The sequence below is a fragment of the Apis mellifera genome, linkage group LG12, assembly GCF_003254395.2.
Source record: "Apis mellifera strain DH4 linkage group LG12, Amel_HAv3.1, whole genome shotgun sequence".
Taxonomy (NCBI): Eukaryota; Metazoa; Arthropoda; class Insecta; order Hymenoptera; family Apidae; genus Apis; species Apis mellifera.
In genome coordinates, this window is record NC_037649.1 from 4,811,188 (window position 1) to 4,830,865 (window position 19,678).

At 37.8% G+C, this 19,678-nt stretch overlaps 1 protein-coding gene across 1 annotated transcript in view; it reads left to right on the top strand.

Moving 5' to 3' along the window:
• Window positions 1-19,678, top strand: part of LOC413125 (LIM/homeobox protein Lhx9) — a 196,111-nt gene that overhangs the window by 111,173 nt on the left and 65,260 nt on the right. Inside the window, exon 4 of the mRNA XM_016915530.2 lies at window positions 5,895-6,103. Coding sequence (XP_016771019.1) covers window positions 5,895-6,103 — 209 coding nt within the window. The remainder of the gene's footprint in view (window positions 1-5,894; window positions 6,104-19,678) is intronic.

Genomic DNA, 19,678 nt, shown 5'->3' on the forward strand with positions numbered 1-19,678 from the left:
AGTGGAAATGTATTTATACGAAGGTTATTTTTCATTATATGAAAATTTATCAAGAGTTAAATTAAATTATTTAAAAATTCTTATTGAGTGGATGGTTCTAGATATTCTTTCGAAAATTTTGCTACATCAACGATAACTTACGTAAGAAAGTTAATAATGTAGCAAAACTTTGATTCGTCATTTTGTTTTCAAGGATATCGAATAAATAGTTTAACGATATAAATGTCTTTGCAATATTTGATATGTTTCTATATCTTTGATATACAAACAATGCAAAATAAGTGAAGAATTGATTTATTATATTTTACAAAAAATTTTTACGAATACACCTATGATAAAGGAACAATAATTTGTATCATGAATCAACAAAACTATTGATTTTTCAAAAAGATTGCATAGTTGCAATCCTTACAATTATAATAACAATACTTGTTATCTCTTCTTTTTTGCAATCCAATATAGATACACATTTTTAAAATAACTCTCGTGAATTAAATAGTTCATTAATTAATTAACGAATTGAAGAAATTAAATGTATTCCATACACAACTAATCGATCGAATTTCATACTCATTTCGTATCGTACACTTACAATCCGTTACTTCTCATTCCAAAGACGTTCAATTGTAATTCTAATTCGCATATACAAAGTTTCAAAAAAAGAAAAAAAAATCTCTCGATTAGCTGTAAACATTCTAACGGTTACGGTTTACAAATTTCAAGCGTTCGACGTCCGAATTTCGTCAGAAACTCTCCACCGAGGCCGTTGATGGCTCCCTCTTCCCCTCCCTTCGGCAAATTGCTCGGACGACTCTCCCGACAGTTCCGATTGCCTTGATTTATCCCGATACTCGCCCGTTTCCGATCACAGTCTCGCGTTAATGGTATCGAACGTTCGTATTAGCCACGTCCCCCCCCTCCTAAATATGCATATTCATCGATCCATCCCGACTGTCCCTCTCTTTCCTCTCTTCCTCCCTCTCTCTCTCTCGTCCGTTGGAAGACAATACCGTCGCGCTTTTTTTTTTCTCGCCCGTGTCGCGAAGATGGTTCTCATTAGGGAAACCGTGGGGGGAGGGGGGAGGAGAGGGGACTAATTAAATTTTTCCAACAAGTTAACGATTGCACAACGAAACGCACAGTTTCTCCTGTGTTTGTTTAAAACGACGCTGCTCACACCGACGTTTCCTTCTCCTCCTCGCCGTTGTGTTTTCCATTTTTTTCCCCTTCTCTCTCTCTCTCTTTCGCTCATTCTCTCAGCTGAGACACAGAACGAAGAAACGATCGAATCGCGGATGGACTAATCCATCCATCGGCTCTCAGGTGACTCACTTCCACGCGCGTAATTTCGTTCGTAGATCGGAGTGGAAGATGATAATCGCGGAAACAAAGTTTCAGGGCGAGAGAGAAAGAGAGAGATGATTCTCGTGTCGGGGAAACAAGGGCATCGAGTTCATCGGTGGCGAGTTAATTCCTCATAAATTGCGGCAGCTCGTCGGCTTTCTGAGGACAAACGGCTCTTTTTCGTTTCACCTGTGTGCACCACTGGAAACACGGCCCACCTTGAACTCTTTCTCTCTCTCTCTCTCTCTCTCTGGCTCTCCCTCCGTCTCTCCCTCTTCCTTCCACTTTCTCCCGCGCTTTTCATTAGGATCGCGTGGACACACCGTCGTGATATCTCTCCACGAGATCAAAGGCGAACGATAAGCCCTGTTTTATGTGGGATTCGCGATTCACGTATGCGACGCGCGTCTGACCATTCTTTTACGCGACTATTCGTGAATCGCGTGATTTACGTATGCGACACGCGTTTCCGTGTTTTTCTTCTTCTTCTTCTTTTTTTTCTTCTTCTTCTTCTTTGAACCGCGATTTATGCCTAATATGTATGTACAATCGGAGAGATAAGATACTCATCCGATTGTTTCTAATTTCGATTTCGGTATTATCTTCGTTCGATTTATATTGCATTTCGCAGATGAACGATTCTACTCATCGAATAAAATTGCTCGAAACGTGTTCGTGAATCAACGTGCGTGGAAAATAATTTATGGACAATTAACGTATCGATCAGGATTTTTTGAGATGTAACAATGAGATTGTTTATTAATTTTCGACGATTTGTAGAGAATTTAACAGGGATAGATTTTGAGAAATTAAATAATCGGATGAATATCTGTACGGCAAATAGAAGAATTTAGTGAAAAGAGAAACTCAAAATTGTAATTATGATATTTTTTGTGTTTGATCCTTCCCATCATCGAGTTGATTCTTTCTTCGAATCGAACTGACGAAACGAAAAAACAAATGTAAAACAAATAATATAGTCGGACCCTGACTTATGTCCTCTCGGCTTGTGTCGTTCTTTTTCTTTTTTTTATTTACGCATTTTTACTAGCAATATCATTAGCAATTCTATATTATATTCGTGTTTTACGTATTAAATTATATTATACGCACGCAATAAACGCGTATATTTTTACATATTATATCATTACATGTTTGCAAAATATTATTTATCTGGCTAAAATTTATTTTTACCATCCAGCAAGGTGCAGAGAATTTTTTTTTTGTTTGCATTTCTTGGAAAAGACATCATCGAATGATCTCGAACGTTAAATAAGAATTAAGAAAAGAAATTATGCATCGAATAGTGCAAATATGAATATTCCATATCATCAATTCATGAATCGTGGGAGAAAGGGGTTAATTAAGGGGTTAATTAATTAAAATTACGAGAGGAGGATTTCACAACAGATTTTCACTGGAAGAACGGTTCCAGATATCGGCTCAATTTTGTATTTACGACGATCAAAGGATGCCTTGGCCCTTTCGTTCTTACGACTTGTTCCGCCCGATTATCATAGAAATCGTTCCAGTAAATCAACCAGTAACCTTGGAACCAGTTGCCCTCGCTGTTTTTCGAGGTACGCGCGTGTAATAACGAAAGAAATAGTTTCGTTTGCTCGAAACAGGTTGTGAGAGGTGACGGAACCTGGGATTCGAGGGGCTTGAAAAGTTTTACCATTTTGGCCGGGCATGGGAGTTTTATAACATACATAGGGTGTTAATATATTCGTATAGACACCTTTTGGAGGGTTGATTGACAGAAACTGAAAAAGCTAAAGTTGGTATAACAAGAAGAAAATATATAAATAATTATTCATCGAGTGATAAATTGTAAGTGAAAGATATAATGATTAATAACTGGTAAATTTAATGTATTTATTTGTAATTTATACAAGATATTCGAGAATATCCTTTGAAGGGTAAAAAAAGTATATGCAAAATCGAGTCTTGTTTATCATAAACAATTGTACGTCTCGCTTTTATGCAAACTAGGATTGCTTACAGCTTAATAAATAAACCTTTCGACTTTTGTATACCAATAATTTGCTCTAAAATGTATCCATTTAAAAATATTACACGTAATCGAAGCGTTAAGATTAATTCTTACACAAAAGAATTTTTATTTATAACAATATCAATAACACTTCTTTGGATTGAAAGATAGCCAAGAATCAATATATCTATCATCGACAGAAAAATATCCCATCTTAATGTGTTTAAAATGCGTATTGATTTTCGAGTTACGACAAATCGAAGAAAAAGTAGGTCTTTAGCCTCGAATCCGTTTAGAGTTTATTATGAGATTGACAGAAATTAATGATATTCATGACCTGCAAGAAAAGGTACGCCTTGAATTTCGAGTTTATTGAAACGACATGCTCTCCTCCTTCTTTCCAACAAATTGGTCTCGTCCAAATGTCCTTTCATTACTGGAAAATTTCTTATATTATTTACAATTAGACTATCTTTATTTATTTACTTTTTTTTTTCTTCCTCGTAACAAAAGAATCATACAAAGTTGTCTCTTAATTGTTCCATAGGTTTAAGACACGTTTAATGAAATTTTTGAGATTCGTCAATTATTTTTCGTTAATAGATACTGTAAGATCATTTTTTTTGTACAGAATAAAAAGTTATTTTTTTTTATTTCGAAATTTAAAATTCTTCCGCTCTCGAGAATTATTGCTTGTGTTAATGGTTATTGTTACGGGGATAGCCCACAATTCTTGATTCACTTGCGAAACAGAGCAACTCTTGATTACGTTATTTTCACTAGCATTCTGAGATATACTTCATTTTACGAATATTTTATTTTGAAATGGATTAGTTTACAGTTTACCTCGAATTTATCCACGGGAATGGAACGTTTAATTATATAATATTAACATTCTCTAATACCTCTTAATAATATTCCATATTTTAATTAATTTCCCCATTTAATAACGTTTTATTATTTATCCAATAATTTTAAATTATATAAGTATCTAAGCTTAGCTAATACCAAATGTATTTATCTACTTCTATTTAACGTTTCGATTATTATTTATTGTCTCTATTTTGAATTAAATTACATATTTGACTTATTACACTTATTCATAACACTATAAAATTCTTGAAAATTATATTAAAAAATTATCTTAACGGAATGCTTAAAATCAATCTTACGTGTCTCATAATAGTTTGGAAAATTACTTGGAAAATTACTTTGTAGAAATATAACAAAATTGCGAAAAGCATATTTTCGCGCGGTGTACAACTATATCTTCATCAAAAATTCTCTGTATTGGTAGGCCTCGACGAGTTCTCGCTACAGCAACGACAATTTCCAACCGTGGTTTATCGGATGGCCGTATATTTTAATAATCAGCGACGTCAGCCGCGATTATTCACGCTTACCGGCGTTTACATAATCGAGCGACTAAGTGTTCGCCGAGATTGCCCGCTTGACGCACCACGATGATTTATCGCCAGTTAATGACTTTCGATTTCGTATTAATTATAGCAATGTATCTCTCTCTCTCTCTCTCTCTCTTTCTCTCGTTTCCCTCTGATTTCTGCTAATAGAAGCAATCGTTGATCATTCGTTAGGTTCACATTGCAAAGTGTTATTACGTTCAACATCAGTTTCGTTGCGTAATCGGCCAATGGACACTCGATAAAACAGTTGAGGTCCGATTAAAACAAGAAATGTCGCGATTTTCGATCAATCTGCTAAATGTGATTTATATGTATATGTACAGTTACGTATATATCATATAGTATGTGGAATATTATTCTCAGTAACGAAAACATTTTCATGAATGATATATTCTTTTTTTTTAAATTAATATTTCATTTTAATTATAATTATATAAGAATATTCTTGATACAATCAATTATTTTAATAATTATTTTTTGTAGCTGTTAGTTAGAATATATATATATATATATATATATATATATATATATATATATATATATATATATATATATAACTATGGAAAGTTTTTGCGAGATGGAATTAATAATAAAAAAACAAAAAAGTTGCACTTCATCCGTGTTTTATACAAGTAGATAAATGATGTTTGGAAAATTACGAGTGTTTTTCATTTGTTTAACAAAGTGAAAAGTTATCGATTCATGTGTATCCATGAAAGTACCATTCAACAGTTTGTTTGGACAAATCAATTTCCACTTCACACCGTTAGTTGGCGAAGTTCGCGCACTTCAGAGTCCTGCAGAGTTGAAGTCACCGAGTAACTTCATTCCTTCTTAATTGCATGAACCAATTATTTATTCGAGCAGTTGAAATATAATTTCGAAATCCCCGACATATTATTTACTTTTTTCTAATAGAAAATTTCACACAGAGAAATTATCAATTCTATTATACAATATTTCTTTCAATATTTTTCATTTCTTTTTCAATGCCAATGAAATTTGGATATGAAATATTTAGATTCATTCCATTTTAAATAATGGAAGGCAACTCTGTTATGATATATGTTGGAAATGTTTTAATTGCAAATTATTATATATATAAAATATACGTTTCTTTTCTGTTGCAGCAAGAAGGAGGCCCAAGCGGACCAACGGGGATCCAGCAGTGCGCCGGTTGCGGCGGTCAAATAGTAGAAAGATGGCTGTTGCTCGCAATGGATCGGTATTGGCACAACGGTTGCCTCAAGTGCTCGTACTGTGGCGCGGCATTGGCGGAAATCGGCCACTCGTGCTACACCAGGAGCGGCATGATCCTCTGCAAAAGCGACTACAGAAGGTAAGGACGCATTCATGTTTCTCTTCAAACTGGCCTGGGGCTAGCATTCAATGGATCTAATGACACGTGTGGATACACGTTGCGAAATTACGAGACGAACTTATGGGGTTAAGGATGGGGGGGGGGGGGGGGGAAATTCGATTTTTCAAGTGGTTTCAACGCGAACGATATGGAAAAAGGAAATTGAAAAGTATAAAATGAGTAACTTGTAATTAATGATTGTTGAGGAGAAAATGTCTGTAACGCTGGCTGCTTAATTCTTTAACACTGTGATAACCGGTTAGTTTCAAGCATAATTTTCACGTTAAGTATTAATAAAATATGTTTCTGTTATGTTTGTGGAGAAATATAATGATTCGCGTATTTGAAAAATAAAAAAAAGGTACAGGTAATGAGCAGTTGAAGAAATGCATAAATAAATAAATAAGTAAAACATATTGGCTATTAGTTAATAGCTACGCGGCGCTAGTATCGCGTCACCGGTAATCACAGCGTTAATACTCATGCCAATAATGTCCATTTTCCTTATTGATTTTTATGCATTCGAAAACTTTAATATCTTACGTCCCATCTATTCTTATTGTTATGAATAAACTTTTAAACGAAAACGAGAAATATAATCTCTGATTAATTAGACGATTTATCGGGCAAAAAGAAATCTCCAAGTATAATTCCTTCAACGAATTTCTGTATAATGATAAACTTTAGAAAATTGAAACTATTGAATTTTATTAACAAACGATCCATGAGATATTTAATAACTAACGTTATCTTCTTATCTATTTCCTAACATTTCTACCAGATATAGATAGAAGCCTATATTTTTTAATACATCTAGACATTCTTCCACAATTATAATCAGAAATATAATAACTTGATATCAAATATACTCACGAATTATTAATTTAAATCAAAAGTTCATTAAGAAAAAAGGTTATTTTATCCAATTGTCCAATTCAAACAATTCAACGAATAGAATTTTAAAACTTTTCAAACTCCCTTACCCATACCACATCTTACAATTTATACATCCGATTTCGACTACAAATTACATTTCACCGTTTCTATTATCAATTGCTCGAAACTGCTGGCATTACTTAGGGGGATGACCCGATTGCTCTGTCTGAAACGTCCCAGCTCTCGCAGCCGTTGATTGATCGCGAAACAGGATTACACGGCACGAACGTCGCGTTCCGCGCTTCATTAAATCGCAGACACGCAATTGCCCGACCGATTAATTCCGTGGCCGTGGCTCGTATCTGGCCTGTTCGATTATTATAACGACGCTCGTCTCGGTAGAAGAAGTCGTGAAAAAGTTGTTGTCCCAATGAGGGGAAAAAAAGAAAACAAAAAAAAAAGGAAAGCTGTCGCGATTACGCGATCGGTTATATAAACGGGGCACGGGTTCTAGAAATTAAGGATAATAGATACGCAACATTTTCACGGTGATAAACGGTTGGCTACTGGGTGAATTAATCGCGCCACTTCCGGCGCATCGGCGATTACCGACCGAGCAGACTCGTTGGCTCCAAGTATCGTGCAATCAACATTCCGCTCGTGCAAAATAGCTGCAATCTAGGAAGCTGTCACTTCACGGTGACACTTAGCCGCTGATTATATACGCCTCTTCCTTCGCCCCGCTCTTCAAACACTGTTTGCAATAACGCGCGCGTGCGGAATCACGAGTTTCTTTCATGATCGTTAGATATATATATATTTTTATCATCGATTTTGTCACCGATACGATTTCGTATTTTTGTATGGAGAAATTGTATGGAGAAGGAGATTGTTCGATTATTGTGAAAAAGGAAAAAAGAAATAATCGTTCCTCTTTGTTTATTTTGCAATTTGTAAAAACTAAAGAACGAACGAGAGGTAATGAATAATATATGGAAATGAAGTGAGAAGATTCTTTTTTTTCTTTTTGATTTGTGATATAGAAGTTCTAATAGTGGTAGTTTCCAACTTGTGGATCGTAAAGTGTTTTTTCAAGGGGTCGCTGCTGTCGTTCTTAGTTAATAACTTTCAGTACTCGTTTCTTTTAATGTAATTACGGTACAATATAATTACAGTGCCACTCATTTCTCTGGGAAAAAACCGTGTTAATTTCCTTAATGTTCTTTACTCTATATGGAGGTTGCCCGGAGTTATTTGAATATTACAGAAGAGAATTGAAAAAGGTTTCAGAAAAAAAAGAAAAAAAAAGAAGAAGAAAACCGTCCTAATGAAACTTTTATATATACCTCGCCGCTCTACGAGTATCCGAAAGGCGTTAGAAAACTTTCCATCGAAAACTTTCTATTTTTTTTTTTTGAAAATTATAAGATAACTTTTATCGATAACAGTGTTTATCTTTCTTAACTTTTATATATCGACACCAGTGTTTAACAATCGAGCGTTGAACGATTACCAAAGATCTCTATGAATATGCCTCGTCAATGCGGGCAATCAGATCCGATTTTTTCGTTTCCTGAAATTGATTAAGAAAGAAAGAAAAAGAAAAAAAGGAAACCTAGTCGCGTTGAAAACGGTTAATCGGCGGAGACCGTTCCAAATTTAGAAGATTCGAGGTCAAAGCGCAATTTAATGAGAAACAGACGCAGAAGTTAGTTGGCATCACCTTAAAATAGATCGGCACAATCTGGCCAGGGCAGCCGGTGTGTACGAAATCCAATGGGTGTCCGTCCATATTTTTTCTTCTTCATCGACCTGTTAATTCACCGCGAGACGATGCTTCTTTTCATCTCTGATTAAACCTGGAAAATATACGATCTCGGTCTTCGAACCGAGAAACAGCACACCGTAAACTGAAATTTTCTTTTTCTCCCTTTCTCTCTCGTTAACGATCCCTGATATAATTCGATGAATTTACGGCTGATTCTCATTAAAAAAAAAAAAAAAAAAGGAACGAACACGTATAAATTAATATTTCGAAAGTTGAAATTTATTATTTTTATCCTCTTTTCTTTCTTCTCTTTTTCTTCTTTTTTTTTATTGAAAGTTTCGTCATCATTCGAGAATTGATAAATTGGATAAACATGAAAGAAAGTGACACGTAGTCGAAACGAAATTGGCCGGCGTTCCGGGGATGGAACGAATTAATTAAACGGTCGACAATGAAGAAAAATATTCAGCCCCGTGGCAGTTCGAAGTAAAACGGGTCGGCTGGTCGTTATGAAATTTTATACTTCGTTTAATTAATTCCTTTATTACGATCTTCGACGGGGACTGGTTTCGGGATAGGGAAGGCTTTAAGGAACGTTTGAAATTTTCTCTCTAGTCGGAAAAAATATAGAGAAATCGATATATCGAAAAGATATACTATAATACTTATTATATCCAGATATTTTTTATCATTAAATCATTTATAAACTCTCAATTAAATATGCAACAAAACGAGTAGTAGTGTATACTCTCCACTTATTCTTTTCCTCGGATTATAAATGCAAACCGGTATTAAAATCGACTGATTTGCAAAAGTAATGAATTCGAGTGGAATAATCAATTTACCGATCGTGGAATATTAAAAATGTTTTCAAGTATTACTTTGCAAAATAAAATCTTTTCCTTGAACAAACAAATTTTTTTCTCTACACACCCTTTTCAAAGATTAGAAGATTCATATATACGAATCCCTATAAATAATTTAAAAGAAGAAATTGAACTTTAATTTGAATTTTAACTAAAAATAATGGTAATGACTTTTTAATTTTTTTAAAAGAATACCGACTTCTGATAGAAATATATAATAGAAAGAAAGAAATATCCTAACGCGAATTTAAGAATTTGTAAACAATCAAAGACGAGGAACGTATCGAGTTCCAACTTCTTACTCTCGGATAGGATAGAAAATTTCATTTTCCCCGGAATTGCAGCGGTTATAAGATTCCTCGTGAACATTTGTATTCGTGGTCATGGTAGCCCTCCTCCTCCTCTTCCTCTTCCTCTTTCTCCTCCTCGTCGATACGATCGCGACAGACTCGTCCGCAACGGCACACACACGCCCTAATCTGTTAGCACAGTCCAACGATTTAGTCTAGCGTAGTATCAATATTTGATTACGAGGCGTCTCCGTCCCGCATGCCGGAATTGGAGACGGATTCGTCCATCTAGATGTCCAGTGGCGCGCTCCTTCGTATTTCCGGAAGTCGGTTGTCGTCGTGGAAATCGATCCTGGCTGGGATCACAATGCGGGGAAAAACGTCCCCGTTAATTACGCGATCGTGCGGATCTCCTTTGCTTCCAAGGAAATCCTGTACATATACTTGCAAGATCGTTGGATAGGACACTTTTTTTCGTTTAAAAGGAGAGGAATGGATTAAAAAATAAATTTGTTTGAGACGGAAATTATCTGATTCGTAAAATTCGATTCGAGGGATAAATTATTTTTTTTTTGGAAATAAGAGACGCGAGGAAGAGTACGTTTGAATGGGAAGAAAAAAAAGTAGAAAGGAAGATAGAAATTTTTGGAAGATAGAAATTGTGGGTACAAAAAATATCTATAAATTTGTCTTTTCAATAGTGAAATAAAATAATGACTATCTGGGTTAAATAATATGGTGAAATATTAACATTGATTCATTTTCAGAATGTATTATTATTCAAATATTATAATTAAAGATAAATGCAGCAAACGAAGGATGAAATAAAAATTCTGTTTGAATTTATTTCGAATCCTGTTATTTCGTACTCGTGTACTCTTGGAAATATTCTTGCGTATTTTTGATGATAAAATTAAAAGGAAATCGAAAAAAGGATTGTATATATTTTATTTTCACTTCTGGACAGAAGTTATACGAAGTTGTACGTGGAACATCTTTCTTTGGAAATCAAAGTCAGAATCAGAAAAGTTTGAAGCGATGGAAAAATTGCATCCAAAGAGAATTTTGGAGAAGATGGTGCACTCTATCATAGATTGCAGAGGATACCCAGAACTTTAACCCAACTGGTGATCGTTTCGTCACATAGGCGGCGTACGATAGGAAACACGAGATCTCACAGGAAATTTATAAAAGAAAGTCTCAAAAGAGATAAAAAAAAAAAAGAGTTGACTTTGTTATTTTCTTACGTGAAACAACTATAAACAAACGTTAAAAATTTCAATCACAAAAAGGAAAAAAAAAGCTTCTCAAGTTTTTATAAAAGAGAAGCTTTATATAGCTAAATATAAAAACAAGTTTTAAAAATCGTTTGAAATTATCACAATAAATTTTCAAAAATTTATCAAAATCGAAGAAGAAGAGACATTTACGAAATTCAACGTCACGTTCCATCAATCATCCCTTACTGCATAAAAAAAGAAAAATTAAAGTTTAAATATCGAAATAACTATATGAAAAAATAAAAGAAAAATTTCCAAAGTCTGCCAATTACGAATCGAAGAAGAGACATTTAAAATGCACGAAAGAAAATTCGGCGTCACATTTCACCGCGTAAGGTAAAGGAAAAGTGGTTCAATTTGCCGGCAACGATTGCCTCAATTTAATATCCTGTTCGGTTTGCTCGTTAGCTTACCTCGGCTAGGAGGCGCAGTATCGTTAAAGACAATCCTTTGACGGAACGACTCCTCCGAGCACGGCTACGTGTCCCTCTTTCTCTATCCATGTATGTGTATGTGCGTGCGCGTGTATACACTCCGCGAATCAGCCACGACAATTCGGGCGAGAGCGCCCACTCCCACCCCCACCCCCCGAAGATGCGGAGAAAATTTCCCCGTGAAATTTCGATCGGAAAACAAGCCGCTATCCGAATTGAGAGAAGTAGCACTCCGGAGTAGCGGAGTGACGCGACAGAAGCATCGACATCAGGCTTGCGGTACGGGGGTTGCTGTTGCGAGGGGGTGTGCGACCGAGGAGGAGAAAGAAGGAAGAGGCGAGTGAACAGAGACGGTCGAATTGCACATCCGGATAGAAACTCGTAGTGGGGGGGAAGAAAGGAAAGCTGAAGCGAGATAAAAGAGGAGGGGGAGCGATCGAGAGAGTGAATGGCGGAGTGAAGGCGAAAGAGAAGGTTGATCCAGAGACAGAGGAGAGAGAGAGAGAGAGAGGTGGATGGAAGGATGAAAAGAAGAGACAGACAGAGAGGGAGAGGGGGATATATATAGGTGGGATATAGAAGGAAAGAGGGACGGAGAGAAAGATAGGCGAGGGTAGAAGGGAGGGTAGTGGTTCGTTTCTTTTGGATTCAAGGAATGTTTCAATCAGTTTGATTGAAGGGCTGAGCCACGGCAAGAGGGTAAACTCGATTTACAGCCGTGCACGAGGGGGGAGGGAGGGAGGAGAGCGAGTGAGAGAGAGGGAGGGAGGGAAATGGGGGAGTTTGGAGTGTATATATATATATATATATATATATATATATATATATATATATATATATATATGTATATGTATATATATATATATATATATATATAGGTATGGGAACGGTTCGAGCCGGGACACACTGGGGTGTACGAAGGTTGGTGAGGAGGGTGAGTGGGTGGTAGTTTCGGGAGGAAAGAGGGAGGGTGGCAGGGTGGCGGGTGCCACAATCACCGAGATGCGTCCAATCACCCCCAGCCTCCAACGCCATCGGGTTTCGGGTGCACGGACGAGGACTGAAGGGATTGAAGGTGTACGGAGGGTGAAGGGGCAGGGGTTGCGGAGTGAAGAGAGCGGCCAATCATCGCTCGGCTTTCCGCTGGAGCGACGTCGTCGTGGTGCTGGTTTGGCCTAGATGTGCAATCAGACCGCTTCAGAGCACCCCTTCTCTCTCTCTCTCTCTCTCTCTCTCTCTCTCTCTCTCGCTCGCTCTGGATCTGTCTGTCCGCTTTTCTCGCTCTCTCGCTTCATTCTTTCTCCCTCCCTCCGTCTCTTCCTCTGCGTCCCTCCACCCTGCCGCTCTCCCCTCGCCGTTTTCTCTCCCTTCCCCTCTGTTCCGCCTCCGTCTTTCTGGCCGAATACCAAATTCCAGCAATTTGGGTAGGTGGGTACTTTGTTGAATCAACATGATTGGGCTTGACGGAACACGGCGACAGGGAGAGACAGAGAGAGAGAGAGAGCGTCTCTACGTCTGCCGTCGTCGTGCCGGAGCGCGATTCCGAGGAGAGGACATCATCGTCGCCGCCGATCCTCGCTTCTTAACCCTTTCGCGGTCCCGGGGACCGGTTTGTAGCTTGTAATTCCATTAAGAGTAGATGCGGTCGAGTGGCGTGCGGCTTCTCCTCGGTCACAGAGTTGTCACTTTGAAAGGGGCTGTAGGAGAGGGGAAGAGAAAGAGAGAGAGAGAAAAAGAAAATAAAGACGAGATTGGCCAGATCGAAGTACACTCGGGGAGACGAAGTGCACTCCCCATTTCCGCGTCAACACGCGATCAATGACGCGCTAAAGGTCAATATAATGCGCACCGAGGCTCTTCACTCTTTTCACGGAAGAGTGGGGAGGATCTCTCCTCGTACTCTGCGTGTCGTCGAGAAACGTCGAGCTGAAAAAGTTCGACGATGAGAGATCTTTCCACGATGATAAAAACGTCTCGTTGATAACGATTACAGCATCCGAGGAGGGAGGAGGAGGAGGAGGAGGAGGAGGTATTTACGAAGAGTGGCAAGAGGATTAATAACGGAGGCGGCCGGCACGCGAAGTGAAGTTCCGTCCTCCGCGTGACGGAAGTGGCGATCGACGCGGTAATGACGCGGCTTATCGCCTTTTGCTCGCGCGACAACAGCGCTCGCGAGGGGGAGAGGGAAGGAAAGTTGGAAGAAAGATCGAGGTTGGGAAGAAAAAAAAGGAGGAAAGAGGAAACGGAAGAAAAATAAAAGCGGAGGAAGAGGAGAAGAAACGCGCCCCGTGTCGCGTGTTCGCGGCGTGAGGAGGGGTTGAAGAGAGAGAGGAGAGTATTTCGAGGTGGAGGAGAGGCACGGGTGGTGGTGGTGCACGCGGATCGTGTAGACGCGGCCTGGTTCGTCGCCGAGCTAGCGAGGTTTCCACGGTAGTGGTGGTTGTGTGGGTCGTTGAAGAAGTTGGTGGAGGGTGGTGGTGGTGGTAGCAGCGATAAGGGGTTCATTAGAGGCAGTTTATTACTGCCTTTGAAGTCTCTCGCGTGTTGCCGTTAAGTCGCTCGATATCTCGTAATATCTCGCTCTAATCTCGCGAGGAGAAGTTAATTGCTACCTCCACCTCTGCCACCTTCTCACCTCCGACCTACCTATATTCGATGCCCTCCCCCTCCCCACCCTTGCGGGGCCACCTTTAACCCTCTTCGACCCTTCATGTCTCACTCTCTCTCTCTCTCTTTCTCTCTGCCTCTTCCATATATCCACCACTCGTCCTTCCCTCCTCCGTGTACCGCCACGTGTCGCCTTTACAATCGAAGAATTTGATCCAAGGATATGTCTTTTTTCTTCCAAATTCTTTGTTCTTACTTCTTTCTCTTCACCTTTCGATTAGGAACATTTTTTTGGAGGAATTGGTATTCGATTAGTTATTGAAATTTGATATATTTGACTGAATATTAGTGTTTAATGTGACAATGTATTATTGATAGAAATGGTTATTATTGGAATAATTCTTACTTTTTAAATAATATCATTTGAATGATATATTTGAATATTCCTTATTTTATTTATTTGCTACTTAGATATTTGCAATGAAATTTTGCATTTCTCGATCTGAAACGTACGTTTCAAGATATTAAATTCTAGAGATTATTTGAATCGCATACTTTTTGTTTATCTTTCACTTGCAAATGATGCTCAATGTTGCTACGTAATTTATTTTGTAACTCGAATCTTCGCAAAAACCTTGCCAAAGAAACGCTGAAAATAATTCGCGATTATCTCATAAACATCTCGCGTATCAAATGATATATACATGTACATCGTAATTTTCAGTTACGAGATTTTCGAAATGGAGGATGGGGCGGAGGAGCGCAAAAAGCGATCGTAAATTTCCTTTCGTGGATGCCGGTACAATATCTTATAATTAATTGTACGTTCTTTCGACTGCTAATCCTTAGGGACGACTACCTTAATGAAAGTAATATTTCACCCGTTTGTAAACGTCCGTTCCAATAATGGCAGTCAATGGTCCGCCGCTGCATTACCCTACATAATAATCACGGTAATATTCCTGTGGCTAGGAGAAAAAACTCGTACGTAAAACAATCTTCGTAAATGTTCTGCAAATTTACGATCTACTTTAGCGGTGGAATGGTTCGATCGTATCTTATTTCAGAAAATCAGAACCTGGATCAAGTTCAATACATACTTATAAATTTGAAATCCAATATAAAAAATTCCCTTTAGAAGATATTCGAATATATTTTACTTTGCGAAATGTAATTGTTCGCTCATTGCATGTATAAATGCTTGCAAAGAATTATACATACAGGAATATTAAAGAATATCAAAAGTATATAATTATTCTATTGGTAACTATTCAAAAACTAAATATTTAATTTGTATAAAAAAACGCTTAAATTATTGTAAAATAAAAAACTTGTTACATTATTGTGCTTCATCATGAGAAATTCTAACGACTTTATATATATATATGGCGATCGCGATACTAGCGCCACGTGACATTAACTACAATCTAATACTCGGATTACACGAATTGATATATAAGATGTTAAAGTGTTTGTTGGTATATCTTTGAAAATGGATTTTAGAGTAGCTACGATAAATAGATACTGAAATAAAAAGTCTTATTTATTAAATTTCAAGCAATTTCGCAATCTCGAAGATAGATTAAATCCATTAAATAATTTCTATGTAACAAAATTATTATCAATACTTCCATCTTCCAAGAATTACTTTCAAGACAAAATATTGGTTTTAAACGAATGCAGAAATTCTATTACGGTATTCATAAGGCGTATAATTTATTCGACCAGTGTTTAATTCCACTTCTGAACTCATTTAAATTCTAATCTATTCGAAACTGCTTTTTTCCCCCAGAATGCTTATAAAAGATTCAAATCTGTCCGTCAATGCTCAATCGAATCGACTCGAAACGTTATTTACTCTTATCTATCACTATCTTCTGTACATCCAGCGTCTTCCATATTTTATTAATTCTCCATTTTCCGCGATTTTTCGTATTTTAATTTACCTAAACAATAGATCACGTTTAGTCTGTAACGAAAGGATAATGCTCGATCGAGACTCTGGACGATACGAAAACTGTCCGGCCGTTGATTTTATTATCGTTCAAACGGCGTATTTCGATATTAACTGGTAAACGCGGACTCGATCGGGCGAGGAATTTCTGCTCGGCAATTTAGTCGAAATTCCGGACATCTGGCTAATAATAGTCGATAACAAACACGGCATTATTGGCCTACCTTTGACGGCGTTAAGCTTTGTGTTCCCGTATTTCGACCGCGAACCGCGTATTAAGCGACACACAGCCATCGCGCGAGATCGCCTCCCCCTGTCCTGTGCAACGAACACTTCTCGACTGCGAAGAAAAATTTAAGAAAATTTAATTTATCAACTTATCTTTCCTCCTAAACAACTATATATTGCTTCTATATCTTTTTCAAAACTATCGAATTTGTATTTAAAAATATCCTTTTCCCTATTCTTCCTTATTTTATTAATTTTATTAATTTATCCAAATATCTCACAGGGATAACTCTCAAAAATATCTTCATTCATAACTTATCCAACTCGTATATTTATATTTCTTTTCGAAAACGAAGCCTCGAAATAAGATACATCATTCTCTCTTCTTTCCTCACCTTATTTCTCCATATATACTATCATCATTTCTACAACACAATCAAAATTCGATTTTCTTCTACCGTCCTCAAAACCGCATCCATGTCTATTCATCATCATCATCATCATTTCACTTCTATATAGATAATACTTTCGTTACATTCATTCCTCGACGATATTTCTTCGACGGTAATTGAAACGTTAGATCGGGGGACTAATTGACGCGTGCCCGCGTATCCCCGCGGCACTTTGGCCGTAATTGCATAAGCAGCGCTCGAATATATCGCGGTGCTCGATCGGTAACGTTTCAGAAAACACGAGCCGGGAGGGGATCGATCCCGGGTGGAAATCGCGAAGTGAACCGGTGAAGGAAAGATAACGAGGCGAGCGTCGCGCGGCTGCTAATTGCCTCTCCTCGCCGGCGTTGCCTCGGTTTGCCCGTTGAGTGCCACGACAATTCGCCCCATCGAGGTTCGCCTCGCGGATTTAATAAAGAAGGGATGAATCCCTTTTTTTCGGGATGAATCGAAATTACCACGATCGATTATCTTCTGGCGAATTTCTGACTTAATTTCTCTTCACTAACCGAGAAAAATGCGTACTATGCTCCTGTTTAAAATATTGGATTGGCAACTAAGTAATTGCGGATTTCAGTTGAAGTTGATGACGACCTGATCAAAGCAATAATCGATTCGGATCGTCACAGTACAACTCGTGAGATTGCAGAGAAGCTTCATGTATCGCATACATGCATTGAAAACCACTTAAAACAACTTGGCTATGTTCAAAAACTCGATACATGGGTTCCTCACGAACTGAAAGAAAAGCATTTAACGCAACGCATTAACAGCTGCGATTTGCTAAAGAAACGTAATGAAAATGATCCATTTTTAAAACGACCGATAACTGGCGATGAAAAATGGGTTGTTTACAACAATATCAAGCGGAAAAGATCGTGGAGCAGGCCACGTGAACCAGCTCGAACAATATCAAAAGCTGGTATTCGTCGAAAGAAGGTTTTGTTACCAGTTTGGTGGGATTACAAAGGAATTGTCTATTTTGAACTCTTACCACCCAACCGAACGATCAATTCTGTTGTCTACATTGAACAACTAACGAAATTAAACAATGCAGTTGAAGAAAAGCGGCCCGAATTGACAAATCGAAAAGGTGTTGTATTCCATCATGACGATGCAAGGCCACACACATCTTTATTCACTCGGCAAAAATTATTGGAGCTTGGTTGGGATGTTTTGCCACATCCACCATATAGTCCTGACCTTGCACCATCTAATTACTTTTTGTTTCGATCTTTACAAAAGAATCCTTGAATGGTAAAAATTTCAATAATGATGATGATATCAAATCGTACCTGATTCAGTTTTTTGCTAATAAAAACCACAAGTTTTATGAACGTGGGATTATGATCCTGCCTGAAAGATGGTCATTGATCAAAATGGGCAACGCGATTATTTAGTTCCATGAAAAAATTGTCTTTGATTTTCTAAAAAAAATCTGCAATTACTTAGTTGCCAACCCAATAGAAAGGGAACCGTATTATAAAATTACACGAGGCAGTTTCAAAAGGAATAAGGGAAGAAATAGCATTATGCCTCGGTCTAAAGAGAAGAAGAAAAAAAAATGGCGGGTCATCGATGCAGGCTTTCCTTCCAGGATTAACCGGCCATGCATACGTAGATACTGGCGTGGAATATGAGTATCGACGTTATCGAGTGGCCACGTCAAAGGAAAGGCCGAAGGCAGGAACCGAGGCCGGGACAAATATACGCCGTTCCCGAGGCACGAGGATCGCGGCGGCATTTATTATTCACCCGGCTCGAAAGGGTCCTGGCGCGTGTGTGCGCGGCTCGATCGTGGGTAAACGTCCCCGAGATCGTAATGTGGGCTTTACTTTAACGATTAGGTTTTTCGCGAGCGTGCAAGAGCACCGGCCTGCCTGTGCACACTCGTCGCCGCCGCCGCCACCGTCGTCGTCGTCGGCGTTTCTCCTCCTCGTCGCCGTGCGACAGGACGGCTCACTCGGAATTGATTCGAGGAATAATCAATGCTGGGGACTAACGTCGTTCCCGTGTACGCGCTCGAATAAAGCGCCGCGACGAAAAACTGTGTTTGCTTCCTTTCCTCAGCTGCTTCTCTCTCTCTCTCTCTCTCTCTCTTCGTTCGTGAATTTTTCTTCCCCCGATCGAACATCGCTGTTTTAAGGGGATGAAAGGAGATGGTTGGTGGTCGTTGATTTGAAATTATAGGTGTGTTTGAGACGAAATATAGGCGTTGAAAGAGCGTTATATTTGTGAAGAAAGTGTTGTAGAAGAGGGGAGATTGATTAATTTTTATAAGAAACTTGTTTTAAAGATAAAATTTAAATTCTGCTATCAAGGGGAGGTAATTTATACGGTTTTGTTATAATATAAAGTGTTAAGAAACTTAATCAGTGTTTGATAAAGTAAATATTGTATTGTGGCGTAAAAAGTTACGAGAGTGCTAAAATATTTTAATATTAAGAGATCAAAAGTTTTCAATAGATAAATAAAATAATTTATCGTCAGAAGTTTTGATTAATATCTCTGCAATAATCCGGGAAAGAATAGGAACGTAGCAAAATTATTCGTGATCGATATTTTTTACAAACCTTAACAGACAAAAAATTTCAAAATTATTCCAAAAACTTCCAAGTTATTTAAATTTGTTGATTAAATGAATCACAATTTGTCACAGTTGATTTATTATTAATAATAAATAAACTAAACAATTAGTAGTAAGAAAAAAAAACTGCAAAACAAATTATCTTAAAAATTAATTCAAATTAATTCCTGTCGTGGACGATCTTCCCGCAGAAATGGCAAAAGGTTAAATTT